This window comes from Scyliorhinus canicula, chromosome 9 (genome assembly GCF_902713615.1).
Source record: "Scyliorhinus canicula chromosome 9, sScyCan1.1, whole genome shotgun sequence".
Lineage (NCBI taxonomy): Eukaryota > Metazoa > Chordata > Chondrichthyes > Carcharhiniformes > Scyliorhinidae > Scyliorhinus > Scyliorhinus canicula.
Genome location: NC_052154.1, coordinates 34,358,858 through 34,377,495, shown reverse-complemented (window position 1 = coordinate 34,377,495; position 18,638 = coordinate 34,358,858). Strand labels below are relative to the sequence as shown.

General features: G+C 45.6%; 1 protein-coding gene across 4 annotated transcripts in view; it reads left to right on the top strand.

Annotated features, from left to right (window-relative positions):
- Positions 1-18,638, top strand: part of LOC119971234 (Fanconi anemia group A protein-like) — a 136,134-nt gene that overhangs the window by 74,693 nt on the left and 42,803 nt on the right. For 2 of the 4 annotated variants that reach the window (XM_038806492.1, XM_038806496.1), the window contains 9 exons: positions 4,553-4,648; positions 4,890-4,949; positions 5,339-5,427; positions 7,990-8,050; positions 8,207-8,256; positions 10,698-10,774; positions 12,581-12,691; positions 13,946-14,079; positions 17,296-17,366. In XM_038806492.1, the coding sequence (XP_038662420.1) occupies positions 4,553-4,648; positions 4,890-4,949; positions 5,339-5,427; positions 7,990-8,050; positions 8,207-8,256; positions 10,698-10,774; positions 12,581-12,691; positions 13,946-14,079; positions 17,296-17,366 (749 nt within the window). The remainder of the gene's footprint in view (positions 1-4,552; positions 4,649-4,889; positions 4,950-5,338; positions 5,428-7,989; positions 8,051-8,206; positions 8,257-10,697; positions 10,775-12,580; positions 12,692-13,945; positions 14,080-17,295; positions 17,367-18,638) is intronic. The other 2 variants (XM_038806494.1, XM_038806495.1) reach the window with 2 other exon arrangements.

Below are 18,638 nucleotides of genomic sequence, written 5' to 3'. Positions count from 1 at the left end.
CTCGTTTGCAGCCACAGAAACATCGATCCCCTTACAATTGAATCCCCTATAACTCTTTGTTGTATCTTTGGAATGACAGTACGAAAGAAATAGATGCAAATGCTTGTGGGTTGAAAGCAACACTAACTGAGGTTTATTGAATAGGCCTTCACTGTGCAAGGGTTGGTCCGAAACTATGACAAAAACCTGCGAAGTGGTCGATGATGTGACAGTTCTTAAAGAGACTTTGCACACAACTACAACTACCCACATACATAACACTATTGCATTTTCACCATTTGTACTCCTCCCCTGTGCAGCAGAGCCAACCATGGTGCAACACATTTGGCTGTTGCTTCTTTCCCTTGAGAGGCTATTCCCCCAACTCTATCCAAAGCAGTACATCTGTTTTACAGGGGAATGGCCACAGGAGAGTCCTGTGCTGCCTGCCTAGTTCTCTTGCTCTGACTGGTGGTCACCCATTCACGTCCTGCCTGTGGTGTGACCACCTCTTTACACGTGCAATCCACAATACTCTCAATTTGTGGATGCTCCACAGTGTCCCAGCTGCTGTTACGGCTGCAAAACTTGGGCTACCACTCCAGGACCCGTTCTCCTCCATAAACACGTGCGGCTCCACAAAGCGGACTCGTTGGTTGAGAGGGTACAGCTACTCCACGCAAACCCGCACTACGCCTACGTAGCGTACCCCGACAGCCGCCAAGACACAATCTCACTCAGGGACCTGGCACCAGCTGGGTCCCCACACACCCCCCCCCCCTTTGCCCCGGCGCCACCCTCTCTTCCCCCGGTGCACCCCACCGCAGCCCCCGCTCCAGCACAATCCGCCCTCCCCTTGCTCCCACCCGGGGATGAAGAGGATTTTGACACACTCCTGGAGTCACCGAAGACCAAGCCGACGCCTGAGTCGCCACCAGCACTGCGGCGCTCTCAACGACAGATCAAGGTGCCGGATCGTCTAAATTTGTAACCGTCTCTGTAATTTTAAAACCAATCTGTCTGTTTATAGTTTTCCACCTCCCCCGCTGGACTTATTTTTAACAGGGGTGAATGTGGTAGTCACCACTGGTGTATTATATTGTATATATGGGTATAACGATAAGGCCCCGGTAATACAGGTACAGGGGTAGATCCCTGCCTGCTGGCTCTGCCCAGTGGGTGGAATATAAATGTGTGTGCTCTCCGAACAGCAGCCATTTTGTCAGCTGCTGTGGGAGGCCACACATCTCTGTGTAATAAAGCCTCGATTACATTCTACTCTTGTCTCATCATAATTGATAGTGAATCAACCAGGAGCTGCAGCTGGAGACAATTCCTAAATACATGCTAGCCCCAGGCACTGGCAATGTTTCCGGCTTCCCACATAGAGCAGGACGAGCACACCACGGCTTTAACCTCTCTGGCCATGGCTAACCCCTTTAAATTAAAGCTTTTGGAAGATTCTTAAAATCAAATAATATAAAATACTCTAGGGCCCTTCTTCCTTGGTCCTCGTTACTATAAAATATAGCCCTTATAAACTATAGACTACAAAATATACACCATGCGAACCAAAAGCAATAAAAGTAGTAAATGCTTACCCAACCGTACTCACTCAATCAGCTGTTTACACTTGCCTCACATCACTTTTGTTTCCTGACATCACCTCGTGAGCTTTAAACTCCAAACTAGCACTCTCTCAGTCTCACTCATTCTGGCGCTCTTTTATGCTGCTGGCTCCATTCTCAGTCTGACTCTTCTGTCTACCTGCTCTGCTCTTAGTCTTGCTATTTCATCCCCTGCCTCTGCTCTCAGTCTTGCTTTTTCTCACACTCTTTTACTCCCCGCCTCAGCTCTCAGCCTCGCTCTTTTATCTTCAAGCTCTGCTCTTAGTATCATTCCTTCTCATGCTGTTTTATCCTCCCGGCTCTGCTCTTCTAAACAATGGACAATGGTTTCATGGTTATCATTAGACTTTTAATTCCAGATTTTTAAAATTGAATTTGAATTTCACCATCTGCCGTGGCGGAACCGAGCCTGGGTCCCCCAAGCATAACCGTAGATTACTAATCCACTGACTATTACTAGTGCCAATGTCTCCATCCTCTACTGGGGACCTCCAGAGTAGGCTGAGATGGAACAACTGCTCATCACTTCTGCCTGAAGATTGTTGCAAAGGTTTCAGCCTTATCTTTTGCACAGATATTCTGGGCTCCTCCATCATTGAGAATGGGGATAGTTATGGAGCCTCCTCCTCCAGTAAGTTGTTTAATTGTCCACCACCATTCACAGCTGGATGTGACAGGACTGCAGAGCTTAGATCTGATCCATTGGTTGTGAAATTGTTTCGCTCTGTCTATTACTTGCTGTTTGGCACTCATGTAGTCTTGTGTTGTAGCTTCATCAGATGGACACCTCATTTTTTGGTATGCCTGGTGTTGCTTCTGGCACACTCTCCTGCACTCTTCATTGAACCAGGGTTAATTCCCAGGCTTGCTGATAATGATAGAGTGGGGGATATGCTGGGCCATGAAGTTGCAGATTGTGGCTGAGTACAATTCTGTTGCTGCTGAAGGCCCCCAGCACCTCATGGATGCCCAGTCTTGATTTGCTAGATCAGTTCGAAGTAAGTCCCATTTAGCACAGTGGTAATGGAGGGTATCCTCGATGTGAAGACGGGACTTCATCTCCACAAGGACTGTGCGATGGTCACTCCTACCAATACTATCAAGGACAGATGCATCTGCATCAAGGAGACTGATGGCCAGTATGTTTTTCCCTCTTGTTGGTTCACTCACCACTTGCTGTTGAACTCAGTCTAATAACTATGTCCTTTAGGATATGGCCAGCCCTGACTATGGTGGCACTACCAAGCCACTCTTGGTGATGGAGATTGAAGTCCACATCCAGAGTATATCCTGCTCCCTTGCCGCCCTCAGTGCTTCCTCCAAGTGATGTTCGACATGGAAGAGTACTGATTCATCAGCTGATGGTGGCCAATACGTGGTAATCAGCAGGAGGTTTCCTTGCCCATGTTTGACCTTGTGCCATTTGAATTCATGGGGTCCAGAGTCTTACTTTGAGGACTTCCAGGGCAGCTCCCTCATGACTGTATACCACTGTGCCGCCCGCAATCTGTGCTGGGTCTGTCCTGCTGGTGAGACAGGAGATACCCAGGAATAGTGATGGTGGTGTCTGGGACATTATCTGTAAGGTATGATTCTGTGAGTATGACTATGTCAGGTTGTTGCTCGAACAGTCTGTGGAGCAGCTCTCCTGATTTTGGCACATGCTCCCAGGTGTTAGTGAGGGTGGCTGGGTTAATAAGGAGGACGGGTGGTCCATCCGGGTTAATTCCTTTGTATTTTCTTTGTCGCAGTTGAATACAACTGAGTGCTTGCTTGGATGGCAGGTTTCCTTCCTAACAAACAGTGGTGAACTAGTTGGATTTCCACGACAATTGACAATGGTTTCATGGTCATGTTGGACTTTTAATTCCAGATTATTTTTTTTAGCTTAAATTCCACCATCTGCCGCGGTGGGATTCGCACCCACGACCCAGAAGAGGTTGCTGGATTACTAATCCAGTGACAACACCATTGTGCCACCGCCTCCTCTATATCTAAAATTACCATTCTTTACTATTTCTTTTGCTGTCTAAGTGATTAAATGTTACATCATTGGTTGAACTGAATAAATTTATGCTCCAACCAGATAATGCCGAGGGTTCCCTTCCCTGTGCTATCTTCATGTGAAAGCTCAGGAAATGCAACGACATCCACAGTATTTTGCCTCTGTCCTGGGATGAGGGGATTGTCCTATGAGGAGAGATTGAGTAGACTAGGCCTTTATTCCCTATTGTTTAATAATAATAAACGTTATTAGTGTCACAAGTAGGCTTACATTAACATTGCAGTGAAGTTACTGTGAAAATTCCCTAGTCGCCACATTCCGGTGCCTATTCAGGTACACTGAGGGAGAATTCAAAATGTCCAATCCACCTAACAAGCACGCCTTTCGGGATTTGTGGAGGAAACCGGAGCACCCGGAGGAAACCCACGCAGACCCGGGGAGAAAGTGCAGACTCCATACAGACAGTGACCCTGGCGCTGTGTAACAGCAGTGCTAACCACTGTGCTACCATGCTAAAAGAATGAGAGGTGATCTCATTGAAACATTTAAAGTAATTAAGGGGCTTGACTGGGTAGTTGGTGAGGAAATGATTGCCTGTCTGGGAAATCGAGAACATGGTCACTGTCTCAACCATTTAGGACAGACCAGGAGAAATTTCTTTGCTCAAAGGGTTGTAAATCTTCGAAATTCTCTACCTGAGAGGGTTACTGATGTTCAGTTGTTGAGTATATTGAAGACAGAGTTGGAGTTTTTTGGATACCAGTGGAATTAAGAGATATGGGGATAATGTGGGAAAGTGTAGCTGAGGTGAAAATTAGCCATGATCTCATTGACTAATGGAACAGGCTTACGGATCTGAATGGCCTAGTCCTTCTATTTCCTAAGGTCTTGTAGTGCTCTCTGTGGTGGGAATGACTTTTTGTAACTCTTTCTTGCACAGGTTCACATCTTATATCCTCCTTATGTGGCATCAAAGTATCGCGTCATACTTCTGGAATATATCTCTCTGGCTAAAACACGACTTTCAGATCTCCAGGTTGGTAATGAGGCCAAGTCTCTTGAACTGTTTGGCAATTTAACAGGATTGAGGTGCAAATCCTGTTTGGTTTCACATAGTAACGAAGCTCTATTGAACGTTGTTTATATTGCATCTGATCCCTAATTACGCACAGTGGTTAATAATAGTAAGAATGCTGCGGGTACGTAATTAAAGGCAGAGCATTAATCCCGTCCAAGCCTTTTCATTCTATCTGAACTATACACATTTCTGTGTCTAGGTATCAATTGAGGAGTTGGGTCTATACGAGGACCTGTCAACAGCTCATGGCCCCCCTAAGGTCAGTACAGAACTCGGACCATCTGGGCTTCTCACACACAGCTGTCTGTGTCAGTGTGTGCGTATCGGTGTTGAAGCTGAGATTATAATCCACTCTGTGGTCAACTCTGTTCACTAATGGTTTTGCTTTTCATTTCTATTCCCTGAAAGTTTCCTGCAGAACTGAAATCTAGTATTGTATCCACTGTAAAAACTAGAAATTTTAGCTACACATCTGGAATTTAATTGGATAATGGTATTGACATCTCGCGGATTTGTATAGAGGATAATGAATTCATTCAAGGGGAAAGTCTAGTATGCTGCCCCAAATAAATCTGAATGATTTGAGGTAATAATTGTATATCTGATGGGGAATGTTTGATTGGGTCTGTTTAATTCTCTTTTCTGTAGCCCCAGTGTCAAGCCATGCAGGACGTTGAGAGAGCTATTCTAATATTTGAAAACAGTGGAAAGATTCCGGCTAGTGTAATGGAAGCAAGGTATACCATGCTCAGTTTCCAAGTAGCGAGATCCACTTTGGGAGTTTGATTTATATGTGTAACAGTTGATGGTTCATCATAAACTTATATTGCAAAAGTTAACCGAAGAAGTTAGAAATGTCCAAACTTGCCTTGTTCATGGCACCCACCTGCTGCTCCATTGACCTCCATTCGCATAGAACAGTACAGCACAGAACAGGCCCTTCAGCCCTCGATGTTGTGCCGAGCAATGATCACCCCACTCAAACCCACGTATCCACCCTATACCCGTAACCCAACAGCCCCCCCCCCCCCCCCCCCAAACCTTACTTTTTAGGACTCTACGGGCAATTTAGCATGGCCAATCCACCTAACCCGCACATCTTTGGACTGTGGGAGGAAACCGGAGCACCCGGAGGAAACCCACGCACACACGGGGAGGACGTGCAGACTCCGCACAGACAGTGACCCAGCTGGGAATTGAACCTGGGACCCTGGAGCTGTGAAGCATTTATGCTAACCACCATGCTACCGTGCTGCCCATCTGCTCGACTCACAACATCCCTTCCTGACCCCTATACTGACATTGTAAATGGTTCTCTCTCCTTCGCTGCCACCCTCCATCTTTACAAACTGTCATCATCTGCTCACCACCCTGCTGCCATATTTCATGACCCCATTTCCTGACCAAAATCTCTGAATGTGCCCCTCGTTCCTAAGATTCCAGCTTCGACATCTATCAAAGCACAAAAAAACCCCAAGCCAAAGTCACAAATAACATCCCAGACTGTGGCCAGGGGACATTTTCCTTCCCTTGCAGCCTTGACATTGTTGATTATGTCACAATCCATCCAATGTCTCGCCTCCCTTGGGGACGGCCATTCTTGGTTTCATTCATAGTTATCTTAGTCAAATGATCTGCCCCCGCTACCATTAACACTGGAATGTCATAATTATCCCTTTCCTTTTCCTCACCTACAAGCTCCCCTTGGTGATATCATCTGGAGATCTGAGGTCAGCTTCCAACATGCACACTGATAATAGTCAGCTCTACATCTCGGCTACCTCTCTGATCCTCCCGCTGCCTCTCTGACATCAGACTGTTTTGGATGAGCTACAATTTCCTTCATTTCAATATTGGCAAAACTGAAACTATTATAATAATCTTTATTAGCGTCACAGGTAGGCTTACATTAACACTGCAATGAAGTTACTGTGAAATTCCCTAGTCACCACACTCCGCCGCATATTCAGGTACATAAAGCAGGAATTCAGAATGTTCTAATCACCGAGAACCACGTCTTTCGGGACTTGTGGGAGGAAACCAGAGCACCCAGAGGAAACCCATGCAGGCACAGGAAGAACGTGCAGACTCCGCACAGTGTGACCCAAGCTGGGAATCGAACCTGGGACCCTGGTGCTGTGAGGCAGCAGTGCTAACCACTGTGCTACCGTGCTGTCCTTCAGTTCCCATCGGAAGATCATGTCATGATTGGTTTAATATCACTCCTGCGGATGTTGGAACAGCAGAAAATTAGAATTTGTTTTTTAAAAAGCCATGATCAGTTTATTAAAAACATGTGACTATGAAGCTATTGGAATGTCGTAAAACCCCAACCGGCTGATTACTTTCCTTAAGGATGGAAAGCTCCTGGGCTGGATTCTCCACACCCTCATGCCGAAATCGCGTCCGATACGAGGGCGGAGAATCCATGTTCCCGCAAGAAATCGGTGATGTTCACCGATTCTGCGGGCTCCAAAAAGCGGCGTACTCGGGGAGTATGCTGCACCACCTGGGACCTACCTGGGGCCATTACCAGAGGCCCCCTCAGCCATTCTCCGCCCCCGACTCACGGTGTGGAACTAATGTGCTCCAGCCGGTCGGGATACTCGCGTGGCGGCTGAGGAGTCAGTCCGCAGCCGCCCTGGTCGGGGGTGGGCCGATCGGAGGCCAGGTAGGGCCTTATAGGCGGCCGGGGATTGCTTGTGCGGTCGGAGTCCACCATGGAGCACGGCGCTGCCGCCGGAGGCCGCCGCCGTGTGCATGCACGGCCTCTGACACGGAGGTGCGGGGGCCCATATCTACAGCAAAAGCTGCGAGATCTACTCCAGGTACCTGCGAGCCCTTTGCAGAGCTGGGAATTCGTGTCCCTTTGATCCAAGGCTTTTTGGCGTAAAACTCTACCGTTTTGATGCTGGCATACGGACATAGTCCCAATGATGGAAAATCCAGCCCCCTATATTTACCTGGCCTGGCCCGTTTGTGACTCGTCCCACACTAATGTGCTTGAGTCTTACCTGCCCTCTGAAGTAGCCTAGCAAGAAATTCGGTTCTATCACGTTATTATCAGGACAACCAGATGGAGGCAGTAATTGTTGCACTTGCCAAAATCCCAGAAGGAATAATGTATTTTTTAAAAACTGCTTTTCAGTAAGTTTTATTTGTTTCTTATTCAGAAGTTGGGATCTCCAATTTGAAAGCCATATCATAGAATATTTTATTTTTAATCACTAAAAGCATTTTATGAACTGTTCCAGTATCAAATATACACTATGTATACGTTTTCTTTGTTCTTTTTTCAGCATTTTCCGAAGGCCGTATTATTTGACAAGGTTTTTACCTGCCCTGCTTACCCCTCGTGTGGTTGGTATTTCTTATATTTTGATGTTAATGGTTGAACACATTGTGAGCAATGGGATATAGTAAATTTGTGCAATCGTCACAACTGTCTGGTGTTATAAAGTGAAATGCCGAATGGTTCAGTGTTAATGGCTGCGATTGATGTATTGTCACCTACAGCTGCCTGTCTCCCAGGATTCACGTGTGGCCTTAATCAACTCTCTGAAAAAGTAAGTGACCACCTCAAAACTATAAGAAATGCAAAAATCTAGATTCAAATTTTCAAAAGGCTTGAGCACTGCTAAATAAAAAAAACGAGCTTTCGTTTGAGGCCAAGGCACGAAGCGACCTATCATTTAATGTTAAATGAGAGCCTCATTCGGGAGCTATCAAGATCACTCGTGTGGAAATTTCACATTTGGAGAATAAGGAAACTTACCTGAGGTTGGGACTAGGGTTCAGAGTTTATTCAGAGTAAAAGAATCTCTGTGACCACGTAATAGGTGTAGGGCTAAATTCTCCCCGTTGGGATGCTCCGTTTTTCCAACAGCCTGGAGGTTTCCCAATGGCGTGGGGCTTCCCCACAATGGGGAACCCCATTCACCAGCCGGTGAAATGGAGGGTCCCAACGGTGTGCTGAACCAGAAATCTGGCACAGCGGGACGGAGAAACTCGCCCATAGTAATCAAAGGACTTTATTATCATTTATGCCTAAATATGTTAGTTACCTTGATTGTTTTAGAATGGGAGAGACAATGTGCTCTGTAAGAAAATTATACAGAGGACATGGGCAATGATTATAAAGATCTGGGGCTGGATTCTCCGCCCCGCTGCGCCACATTTCTGTTTCACCCCACCGGCGGGATGCTCCATTACACCCATTGATCAATGGGGTTTCCCATTGTGGGGCGATCCACGCTGTTAGGAAACCCCAGGGCCACCGGCAAAATGGAGCATCTCGCCGGCGGAGAATCCAGCCCCTGGAGAGTGTTCATCGAATCATAAAATCCCTACAGTGCAGAAGGAGTCCGTTCGGCCCATCGAGTCTGCACTGATGCTCTGAATGTGCACCCTGCCGAGGTTCAAACCCCCACCCCATCCCAGTAACCCAGTCATCCCACCTAATGCTTTGGTCACTCAGGAGCAGGCCAATTCACCTAACCTGCATATCTTTGGACTGTGGGAGGAAACCGGAGCACCCGGAGGAAATCCACACAAACACGGGGAGAAGGTTCAAACTCCACAGAGACAGTCACAGAAGGTCAGAATTGAACCCAGGCCCCTGGCGCTGTGAGGCAGCAGTGCTAACCATTGTGCAACCGTGCCATTAATTATGTTGAGGAAGAATTAGTCTGAAGCTAGCCTGTATCTTAAATGAAGTTTATTTCCTGGACCACAAAGTCACAGATTCTCCCAATTCCTCCTCGACGCTCAAAGTTCATAAATAAGGACAGCTGTGTTTAGTTGCCAACTTTTTAAAAACATTTTTTTTTAAATAAATTTAGATTACCCAATTATTTTTTCCAATTAAGGGGCAATTTAGCGTGGCCAATCCACCTACTCTGCACATTTTTGGGTTGTGGGGGCGAAACCCACGCAGACACGGGGAGAATGTGCAAACTCCACACGGACAGTGACCCAGAGCCGGGATCAAACCTGGGACCTCAGCGCCGTGAGGCGGTTGTGCTAACCACTAAGCCACCGTGCTGCCCCTTTAGTTGCCAACTTAAAGCATGTATTTTATTGCAGCACAACTTTAACATTAGCAGAGAGAATGTAGAATTGCTAAAAAGGCACTGCAGCCTGGGTCGGTTGGAACCAGCTAGCGGCACTGAGTTCATAAATCAGCAACAGGCTATTTGGCCCAAATGGACTATACAAGCATTTATGCTCCGCACAAGTCTGCCCATGTCCCTCTTCATCGAACTCTACCAGCATATCTTTCTAATCCTTGATCTGTCATGTTCATCTAATTTCTTCCAAATACATCTTGTCTCCATGTGACAGCAAATTTCATATTCTAATCAGCCTCTGGATCAAGACGTTGCTTCCGATTTTGCTATTGGATTTATTAATGACTGTCTTTATATTTATGGCTGCTAGTTCTGATCTTCCCCACAAGTAGAACCATTTACTCTTCATTTACTTAAACCCTTTCATTGCTTTAAGAACTCAATCAGGGCAGACTCTGTTTACTAGAGAAAAGAGGCCCACACTATTGGGTCTTTCCTGAAGCTCAATAACAAACTCGATTGTGTCCTGGAGGCCAAATCAAATTGTAATGGAAACAACTGATTGGAGCCATTTGTTATATTTTTCCCAAGTTACATTTATGGTGTTTTCCCCCCAAGAATCTGTTTGAGACAATGATTGAAGACTTGAGAATTCAGCCTAAGAATAAAAACATTGGGCGGGATTTACTGAGCTACCGCAAGGGGTGGGGCAAGGGGTTTCCCGTTGAATGCCAGTTGGAATGTTCTGGCCATTGTGCACCGCTACCTTCTTAACTGGTACAAGAATATTACATCAACTGCTGACACAGTTCATTATTCACAACATTATTATTCTAATCTCATGATGAAAGAAGCATTGAAGTTAACATTTTGTATTTGTCAGGTGACAGTGGGTTTATGACTCTTATTTGAGTTTCTTCTCCTTTTGTTTCAACCAGAGCAGATAAAATACCAGACAGTGTGTACTCGAGTTATGTTCACGCATGTGAAAGAGAGCGTCAACACTTGCTTGAAGGTTAGGACTTTATTGCGTATTATATGTATAATTTGTCCATATGCATGTGCTGTGAAGATCATGTTATGTAAGCTGCTAATTTCAGTGAATGTTACCAATCTGCCCCCCATTCCCCACATCTGAAGTCCTCCTTATTGAATTTGGAAGTGGCTGTTTGTTGTAGATGATTTAAAAATAAACTCTCTGCGCTTTGATCCCCGTTGCTCTGTTTCTGAAGTGTACTCTCAGCCTTTTATCTCGTCTCCCTCCCATTCCCCATTTTCCTTGATAAAGGATCTTCATTGCAACCTGGCACAGTTGGCACTGAACTGTTTCAACGTAGGGGATAATCCGAGTCAAATAGACCTCATAATACTCAATCCAACCTCCCTCGTTATCAGCTTCAAGGAAAACCACATAATGATGCAGTTCCTCCCTCTGACAAGACGACCGCCTCCCTCTGACCTGCAGCTTCATTTGCTGCAACATTAACCGACTGGACCTGAATTGCTTCCCGCCAGAAATGCGAAAGCTGCTGTAAATTCTCAACATGTCAGGCAGTATCTGTGGAGAGAGAAACAGAGTTAACATTTCAGGTTGAGATGACCTTTCATTGGAACTCAAAGTAAGCCTGTTTCTCTCCAAAGATGCTGCCCTGGTCTGCTAAGTATTTCCAACGTTTTCATTTTTATTTCACATTTCCATCCCCCCAGCAATTTAACGTCAACCAAATGACGTGGAGAGAGGCCAAGGGAGAGGAAAGGACAGTGAAGGGGGATAAAGGATAGAGGAGGGGGGAAGGGTAATATTACAATGACGCCAATTTCTACTTAACCTTTGAACTATAGACTCAAATCTATTCTCCCTTTCCCTCCTCTTTCTCCCCATCCTCCTGCCTCTTCCTTCCCCCTTCCTTAGACACCTATCCTTCCCGTTTCAACTCCTTCACACTCTCTTGCCAGTTCTGCTCTCTACTCGCTCTCCCTCCAATTCCCTCATCCTCCGGGCTCCCTCTCCTCCCTCTTAATTCTTCCCTCACTACTGTGCCTTGACTGAAAAGTACAAATTTTGCAAATGAAAGGTTTCTTTAACTAATTGGCTGTGTCTGTTGTAAAATCTCAAGCTGGTATGTTGCTGTTTCGCTGGGGGTCGTGTTTGAGCGAGTGTCCTGTGCAAGCCTGGGTTTGGGTGTTTAAATAGTTACTCTGGAGTTAGAAGTTTTTTTTTCTGTCGAACTCTTTCTGAGTAATTTTCAGGGTAAAACTGGCAGAACCATCCAAGGTTAGCAATTTAAATTTCTTCTGTCGGGTGTTCACATACCAGTGCAAATGTCCAGAGGAATTTAGCAGTTCTGGGCAATTGCTGGGTAAACCCTTATGTGGGAACGTCCGACACGGGATTCCCAGTACAAAATAGGGGTACCCCCTAAATGTGATGCGGAGGATTCCGGGTGTCATGGGCCATATGCTAAAAGGGATCGACAGGGTAGATATAGAGCCAGTGTTTCCCCTTGTTGGACATTGTAGAATGAGAGCCCATAGTTTTGGCTAAGAGGTGGAATTACTTCATTCAAAAGGTCATGGATCTGTGGAATTCTCTACCCCAGAGTGCCATGCACACCGGAACACTAGACAAATTGAAGGAGGAGATGGATAGGTTTTTAATTAGTAGCGGTATAAAGGATGTTGGGGAATGGGCAGAAAGGTGGAGATGAGATCAGCCATGGTCATATTGAATGGCGGAGCGGGCTCGAGGGGCGGAATTGCCTACTCCTGCTCCTAGTTTTTATGTTATGTTCTTATCCTTATTAGTTTCTTGTTTTGAAAGCAGGTGTTTCTGGGTCTGAGGAAATGCAGCATCCGATGGAACCCGTTGGAGTCCTGACAACTGCTCTCGAAGAGCTGAACAAAATGGTTACTAATCCTAGCAATAGTGATGGTATGTGCAACATATTAATAAACTGACACAGTTATGAACAATCGAGATCGGCCCACTGAGTTCATTCACATCCCCAGCCTGTGTGTCTTCAAAGCTGGTGTTTGGCAACAATTTAAATTGAGGAATGTTATATCATATGAATCTATGTTATAGATGTACGGTGTGACTATAAAGAAGAAAGAACTTCCATGCATATAGCATGCTCACGATTTTGGGACATCCCAAAGTCCTTTGCAACCTATTAAATACATTTGAAGTATAGTCACTGTTGTGCAGGTAGGAAACATGGCAAAGCCCAACGAACAGCAATGTGATCATGACCAAATCATTTGTATTTCACTTGTGTAGACTGAGGGATAAATATTGGTCAGGACACTGGGGAGAACTCCCCTACTTTCCTTTGGAAGAGTGACATTGGATCTTTTTCATTCATTCGAGAGAGCAGACTGGCCTCAGCTTAATGTTCTTTCTGAAAGACTGACCCTCCAACAGTGTATGACCAGAGCATTGGCCTACATTACCCAGGTGTTAGCCATGGCCCAGTTGGTAACACTTCCACCTCAGAGTTAGAGGTTGAGATGTCAAGCTCCACCCCTGGAACCTGAAAGCAATCGAGGCAGACACTCCTCCAGTGCAATGTTGAGGGAGTGCTGCTGTGTTGGCGGTGCCTTCATTTAGATGAGCCTAACATAAGATTGATGAGGGTGGGCAGATGGGTCATCTCTGGTGAACGTAAAAGATCCTAAGGCACTATTTCAAAGAAGATTGGGGGAGTGATCCTTCGTGTTCTGGCCTATATTTATCCCTCCATCAACATCACAAACCAAATGATATGGCCTTTGTCACATTGCTGTTTGTGGGAGCTTGCTGTGTCTAAATAGTTGCCTCATTTCCTATGTTGTGAAGGTGGCTGGAAAGTGCTTTGGGATGTCCTGATGTCATGGAGGGCACTATCCGAATGCAAGTCTTTTTTGAACAATGTCCTGAGTGAGAGGCAGGAGTGGTACCCACTGAATCGCAGCCAACAACCTGGAGGCTGATATTTTGTTCTGGACAGACAGCAATAGACATTATATCAAAATACAAAGGAGACTATTTTTCTAGGACAGAGGTATTTAAGGAAAATATTGAAGAAGTATCCCCATATTCCACCTTCTACATGATAATTATGTTAAATGGATAATACGTTACTTAAATAATGTGAAAGTATAGTGATCTTTACATTTTGCACTTATGATATAACTTCTTTTCTAGTTGTTTCTGCGCAGATCGCTGTAATCTCCAGTCAACTGAAAACTATGATTGATGATGATGATGATTGCATGGCGATGGATCAACCAATCCAATTAGACACTGCGGTACATAAATTGGGGCCTCTAGAATTAGAGGCGAGTGTTCTTTTGAAGATGACATGAAACTAATGGTTGAATTGACTTTCAAAGGTTAATACAGTAGTCCCCCGTTATAACGCGGGTGTTGGGGTCCAAGACAGCCACCCGCGTTGTATCCGAGCCGCGGATATCCACGATGGGGGTTTTAAATTTATTTCAAAATCTATGCATGCGCTTCCCATTGTGAGTCTACGGGGGGGGCGGGGGGAGAGGTCAGACCCCCGTAGACTCACAATGGGAAGCGCATGCATAGATTTTAAAATAAATTTAAAACCCCCATCGTGGATCTAATTAAAACAAGCCACGTTATTGGGGAGAAGCAGAGGGAAACCCACAGAAACTTACCAGGAACGCTGCTCCTCTCTCACTGAATCTCCCTCCAATCAGCCGGCAGTGTCAATTTCAGCGGCCGGCTCACTTTGATCCGGAGAGGGAAGCTGACAGTTGGGGTCCATAAGCCCCCCCCCCCGCCGTATATCGCGAATCGCGGTATTGCGGAGCGCAGTATAACGGGGGACTACTGTACTTCTGTCCACTAGTTATATCTAAGGTTATTGCCCATCGCTAGTTGCTATTGAAAAGGTGGAGGTGAGCTGCCTTCTTGAGCCATTGTGGTCCATGTGGTGTAGGTACACCCACAGTGTTGTTAGGGAGGGAGTTCCAGGATTTTGACCCAGTGACGGTGAAGGAGCGGTGATATAGATGGTGAGTGGCTAAAGAGGAGTATTGCCAGATGATGGGTTTCCTGGAGGCATGGGGTGGTTACAATGGGAAATCTCACTGACAGGTGGCGGGAAGATAGAATCCCACTGCCAGTGAACAGCGCACTGCCGAGAAACATGTAACTGGGGACCGGGGAATCCTGCCCAATATAAAGTCAAAGGTACAATTCTAAAGAGGTTGCAGGAGCAGAGGGACCTGGGTGTATATGTGTATAAGTCATTGAATGTGAGAGCGTGGTTAATAAAGCATGGAATACTCTGGATTTTATTAATAGGAGCATAGAGAACAAGGTGAGGAGGTTATGTTGAACTTGTAAACGGCAGTATTCTGGCCTCAGCTGGAATATGGTGTACTGTTCTCAGCGCCACACTATAGGAAAGTTGTGAAGGCATTAGAGAAAGGGTGCAGACTCACAGTATAGTTCCAGGGATGAGGGACTTCAGTTATGCAGATAGATTGGGATAGTTGGGACTGTTCTCCTTGGAAGGGAGAAGGCCGAGAGGAGGGCTGAATTCTCTGCTTCATGACACCAGCAGTGAGAATCGTGAACGGGTGGAGAATCACGCAAAACGGGAGAAAAGGGCCCGACGCCAATTCTCAGGGTGTCACCCTCCGAATCAGGGTGGCCACCATTGCAGCACTATGTGGGTTTAAACACACCCCTTTGATGCTACTTACAGGCTCCCGACTGCTCATACTGCTGACTGCTCACTCCATCCTGTAAATTTTCAGAGAGCCTCTGGTCATCTGGGAGCCCACACAGGCCGCCCCTCATACCCCAGCTGTATTGTCAAGGCGATCGGTGTGGCCAAGCTCAATCAAGGACCCATCAGGTGTTAGCACTCCTTAGAAGCTCAGCCCCACTGCAGAGGAAGCAAGGGATTAGCAGAGCTCACGTCAAACAAAGGGCATATGCACTGGGGCCTTTGGAAAGTCCCCTGGTTCTCTGCCTCTCCTGGGCCAGAGGCCTCACCAATGATCCCTGCCCCTCCGACCACGAGCTGTCTCCTCCCAGTGAGACTGGCAGCGCTGACTGACTCCGCCACCATCCCCCAGGCAATGTTCAGGAGTCTGCTGACCACCCTGGGGAAGGGGGTGTCCCTCCTCTCCAGATTGAGCAGTGGATCCACCATGGACTGCGGAAATTGGGGGGCAGGTCTTCTTAGCCAACTTTGTGGCTGCAGTGAGTGTGTGGTGAGCGGAGGGTTTAAAAACAGCTCCAGCTGTCAGACTCATTAGCGCTAATTCTGGCCCTAGAGTTTACAACGTCCACTGGGCTGGGAATTACTTTCAGTTCTCATCAGCAGAGTGCTGGCTCATTTGCATGTCCTGGATTGCTTTCTGAATAGCACCCCCAATGGAAACCCAAATTGCACGCTATTCAGTCCTCACATGGAGAATGCAGCCCGAGATTTGATAGAGGTATTCAAAATCGTGAGGGGCCTGGACAGAGAAGATAGTGAGAAACTTCCCATTCGTGAAGGATCGAGTACAAGAGGGCATGGATTTAAAGTAATTGGCAAAAGAAGCAAAAACTCCACACAAGGAGAAGCATTTCACAAAGCGAGTTGTTACAGTCTGGAATGAACTAACAGAATGTGTGGTGGAGACAGGTTCAATCGAAGAATTCTAAAGGATTGGGATCTGTGAGAAGGACTTTTTCAGTATCTGAGGAGTCGCCAATGGCGCTGAACATTGTGCAATAATCAGCAAACATCCCACTTCTGACCTTATGACAGAGGCAAGGTCAAACAGCTGATGGGCCGAGATTGTATAAAGGAAAGAAGCTAAACAGAGTATCAGTGACTCTTTTATAATGCTGTAACATGGAATTGGAAAGTTACCGACCAATTTCAGTGTAGCTGCTACAAAACATGTGTGTACAATGTGTACAAAGGTGTGTGTTATTGATCAGTGAACGGAGAAGTACAGAATTTATTTTTAGTTTGCTCATGGAAGATATTTTCCCACAGGATGGGGCATGTGGAACAGATTGTAAGATAAGATAGTTAACTGTAAGTCAGTTAAAACATTTTAAGAAGGAGCAGAATCACTACTGATTGAGAAAAATTATTGAACAGTATTGGAGTTATTAATAGTTCTATCTGAGTCACATATGAGTTGGAAACGGGATAGAAGATTTTAGGTGAGTGGGAAAGGATATAGGAAGAGTCATGATTGAGAAAGTCACTGGTGGACTGAACAGCTTGATGAGCCCAATGGTTGTCATAAGTTTGATATTGTCTCTTGTTGAATTTCTGTTGTTGGTGAAAATGGAATTGTATCACTGAGTATTTTGATGCATGTTGAATCTTCCCTTCTGGAAACCCATTTGACTGTACTGTGGTACGGTCAAAAATATTTGCTGTTTCTGCAGTCATAAGACGATGTAATGGTTGTAATTTGTGCTTCTAACAGATGCGAAGACAGCTCTGGAAAAGCGATAAATCTATTTTAGGCTGTGCTGTAACTGTGTGTTTGCACTTGTAGGTCAGAGACCTTCTGTTGAAGAGCTTTTGTCAGACATTCCTTATAGCAACAAATTTCAACCCACCACAGAGGTAAGATGCTGCTGCAAATTAAACAGCATTGAGCACAGGCAGATTTAAAGACAGGAAAAATACCTGTTCATTAGGGATCAATATTGGAATCAAAGTAAACCTGCTACTAAATGTGCTGGAGAGTAGCAAACAACATAATACCCTGTTTGCTGCAGAGTGCTAGATTCCACTGTAAATATCTGTTGTCTCTCACTGAAAACTATTGCTTAACCATATATGTATATACTTGTGCAGAGATTTAAAAAAGGTCCAAATCTAATTTTGTTTCAAACATCAGCTTTGTTGTAAATGTGCCTCATGTACAAAGCCTGGTTCCAAACACACTGTTGTTTACTTTAATATGTTAATGCAGTTTGATTCCATTGTATTCTGTTTGATTTTTAAAAAACACTTACAAATGTGATGCTTCCCTGTTGACTAGCTCCCCGTTCACCTAAATTAGGCACAATATCCTAACCCAGAATAATAATAATAATAAGGGGCAGCACGGTAGCATAGTGGTTAGCATCAATGCTTCACAGCTCCAGGGTCCCAGGTCCGGTTCCCGGCTGGGTCACTGTCTGTGCGGAGTCTGCACGTCCTCCCCGTGTGTGCGTGGGTTTCCTCCGGGTGCTCCGGTTTCCTCCCACAGTCCAAAGATGTGCGGGGTTAGGTGGATTGGCCATGCTAAATTGCCCGTAGTGTCCTAAAAGTAAGGTTAAGGGGGAGTTGTTGGGTTACGGGTATAGGGTGGATACGTGAGTTTGAGTAGGGTGATCATTGCTCGGCACAACATCGAGGGCTGAAGGGCCTGTTCTCTGCTGTACTGTTCTAAATTCTAAATAAAAATAATAATAACCTTTTATTGTCACAAGTATGAAGTTACTGTGAAAAGCCCCAAGTCTTATTCGAATATTTGTGTTACTCTAACCAGCTGCCATAAAGCTGTCTGTGTAACTTAGTGAGCATGGTTTAATGGTAGAACACCCTCATCTGAATCAGAAAGTTGTGAGTTCAAGTTCGATCCCAGAAAGCTGAGCAGCGAATCTTGGCTGATGCATGTCGAGGGAATGACAGACTGTAAGTCTTTCAGATGAAGTGTAAAACTGAGGCTCCATCTGCCCTCACACTATCATAAAAGATCCCATGGCATTATTTCAAAACAGAGCAAGGGCGTTCTCCCCAGCGTCCTGGTCAATATTTATTCATCGACCAATTCTACTAAAGAGACTACTTATCTAGTCACTAAATTACTGTGTGCAACTTGGCTGCTGTGTTTCAAATGGTGCACAC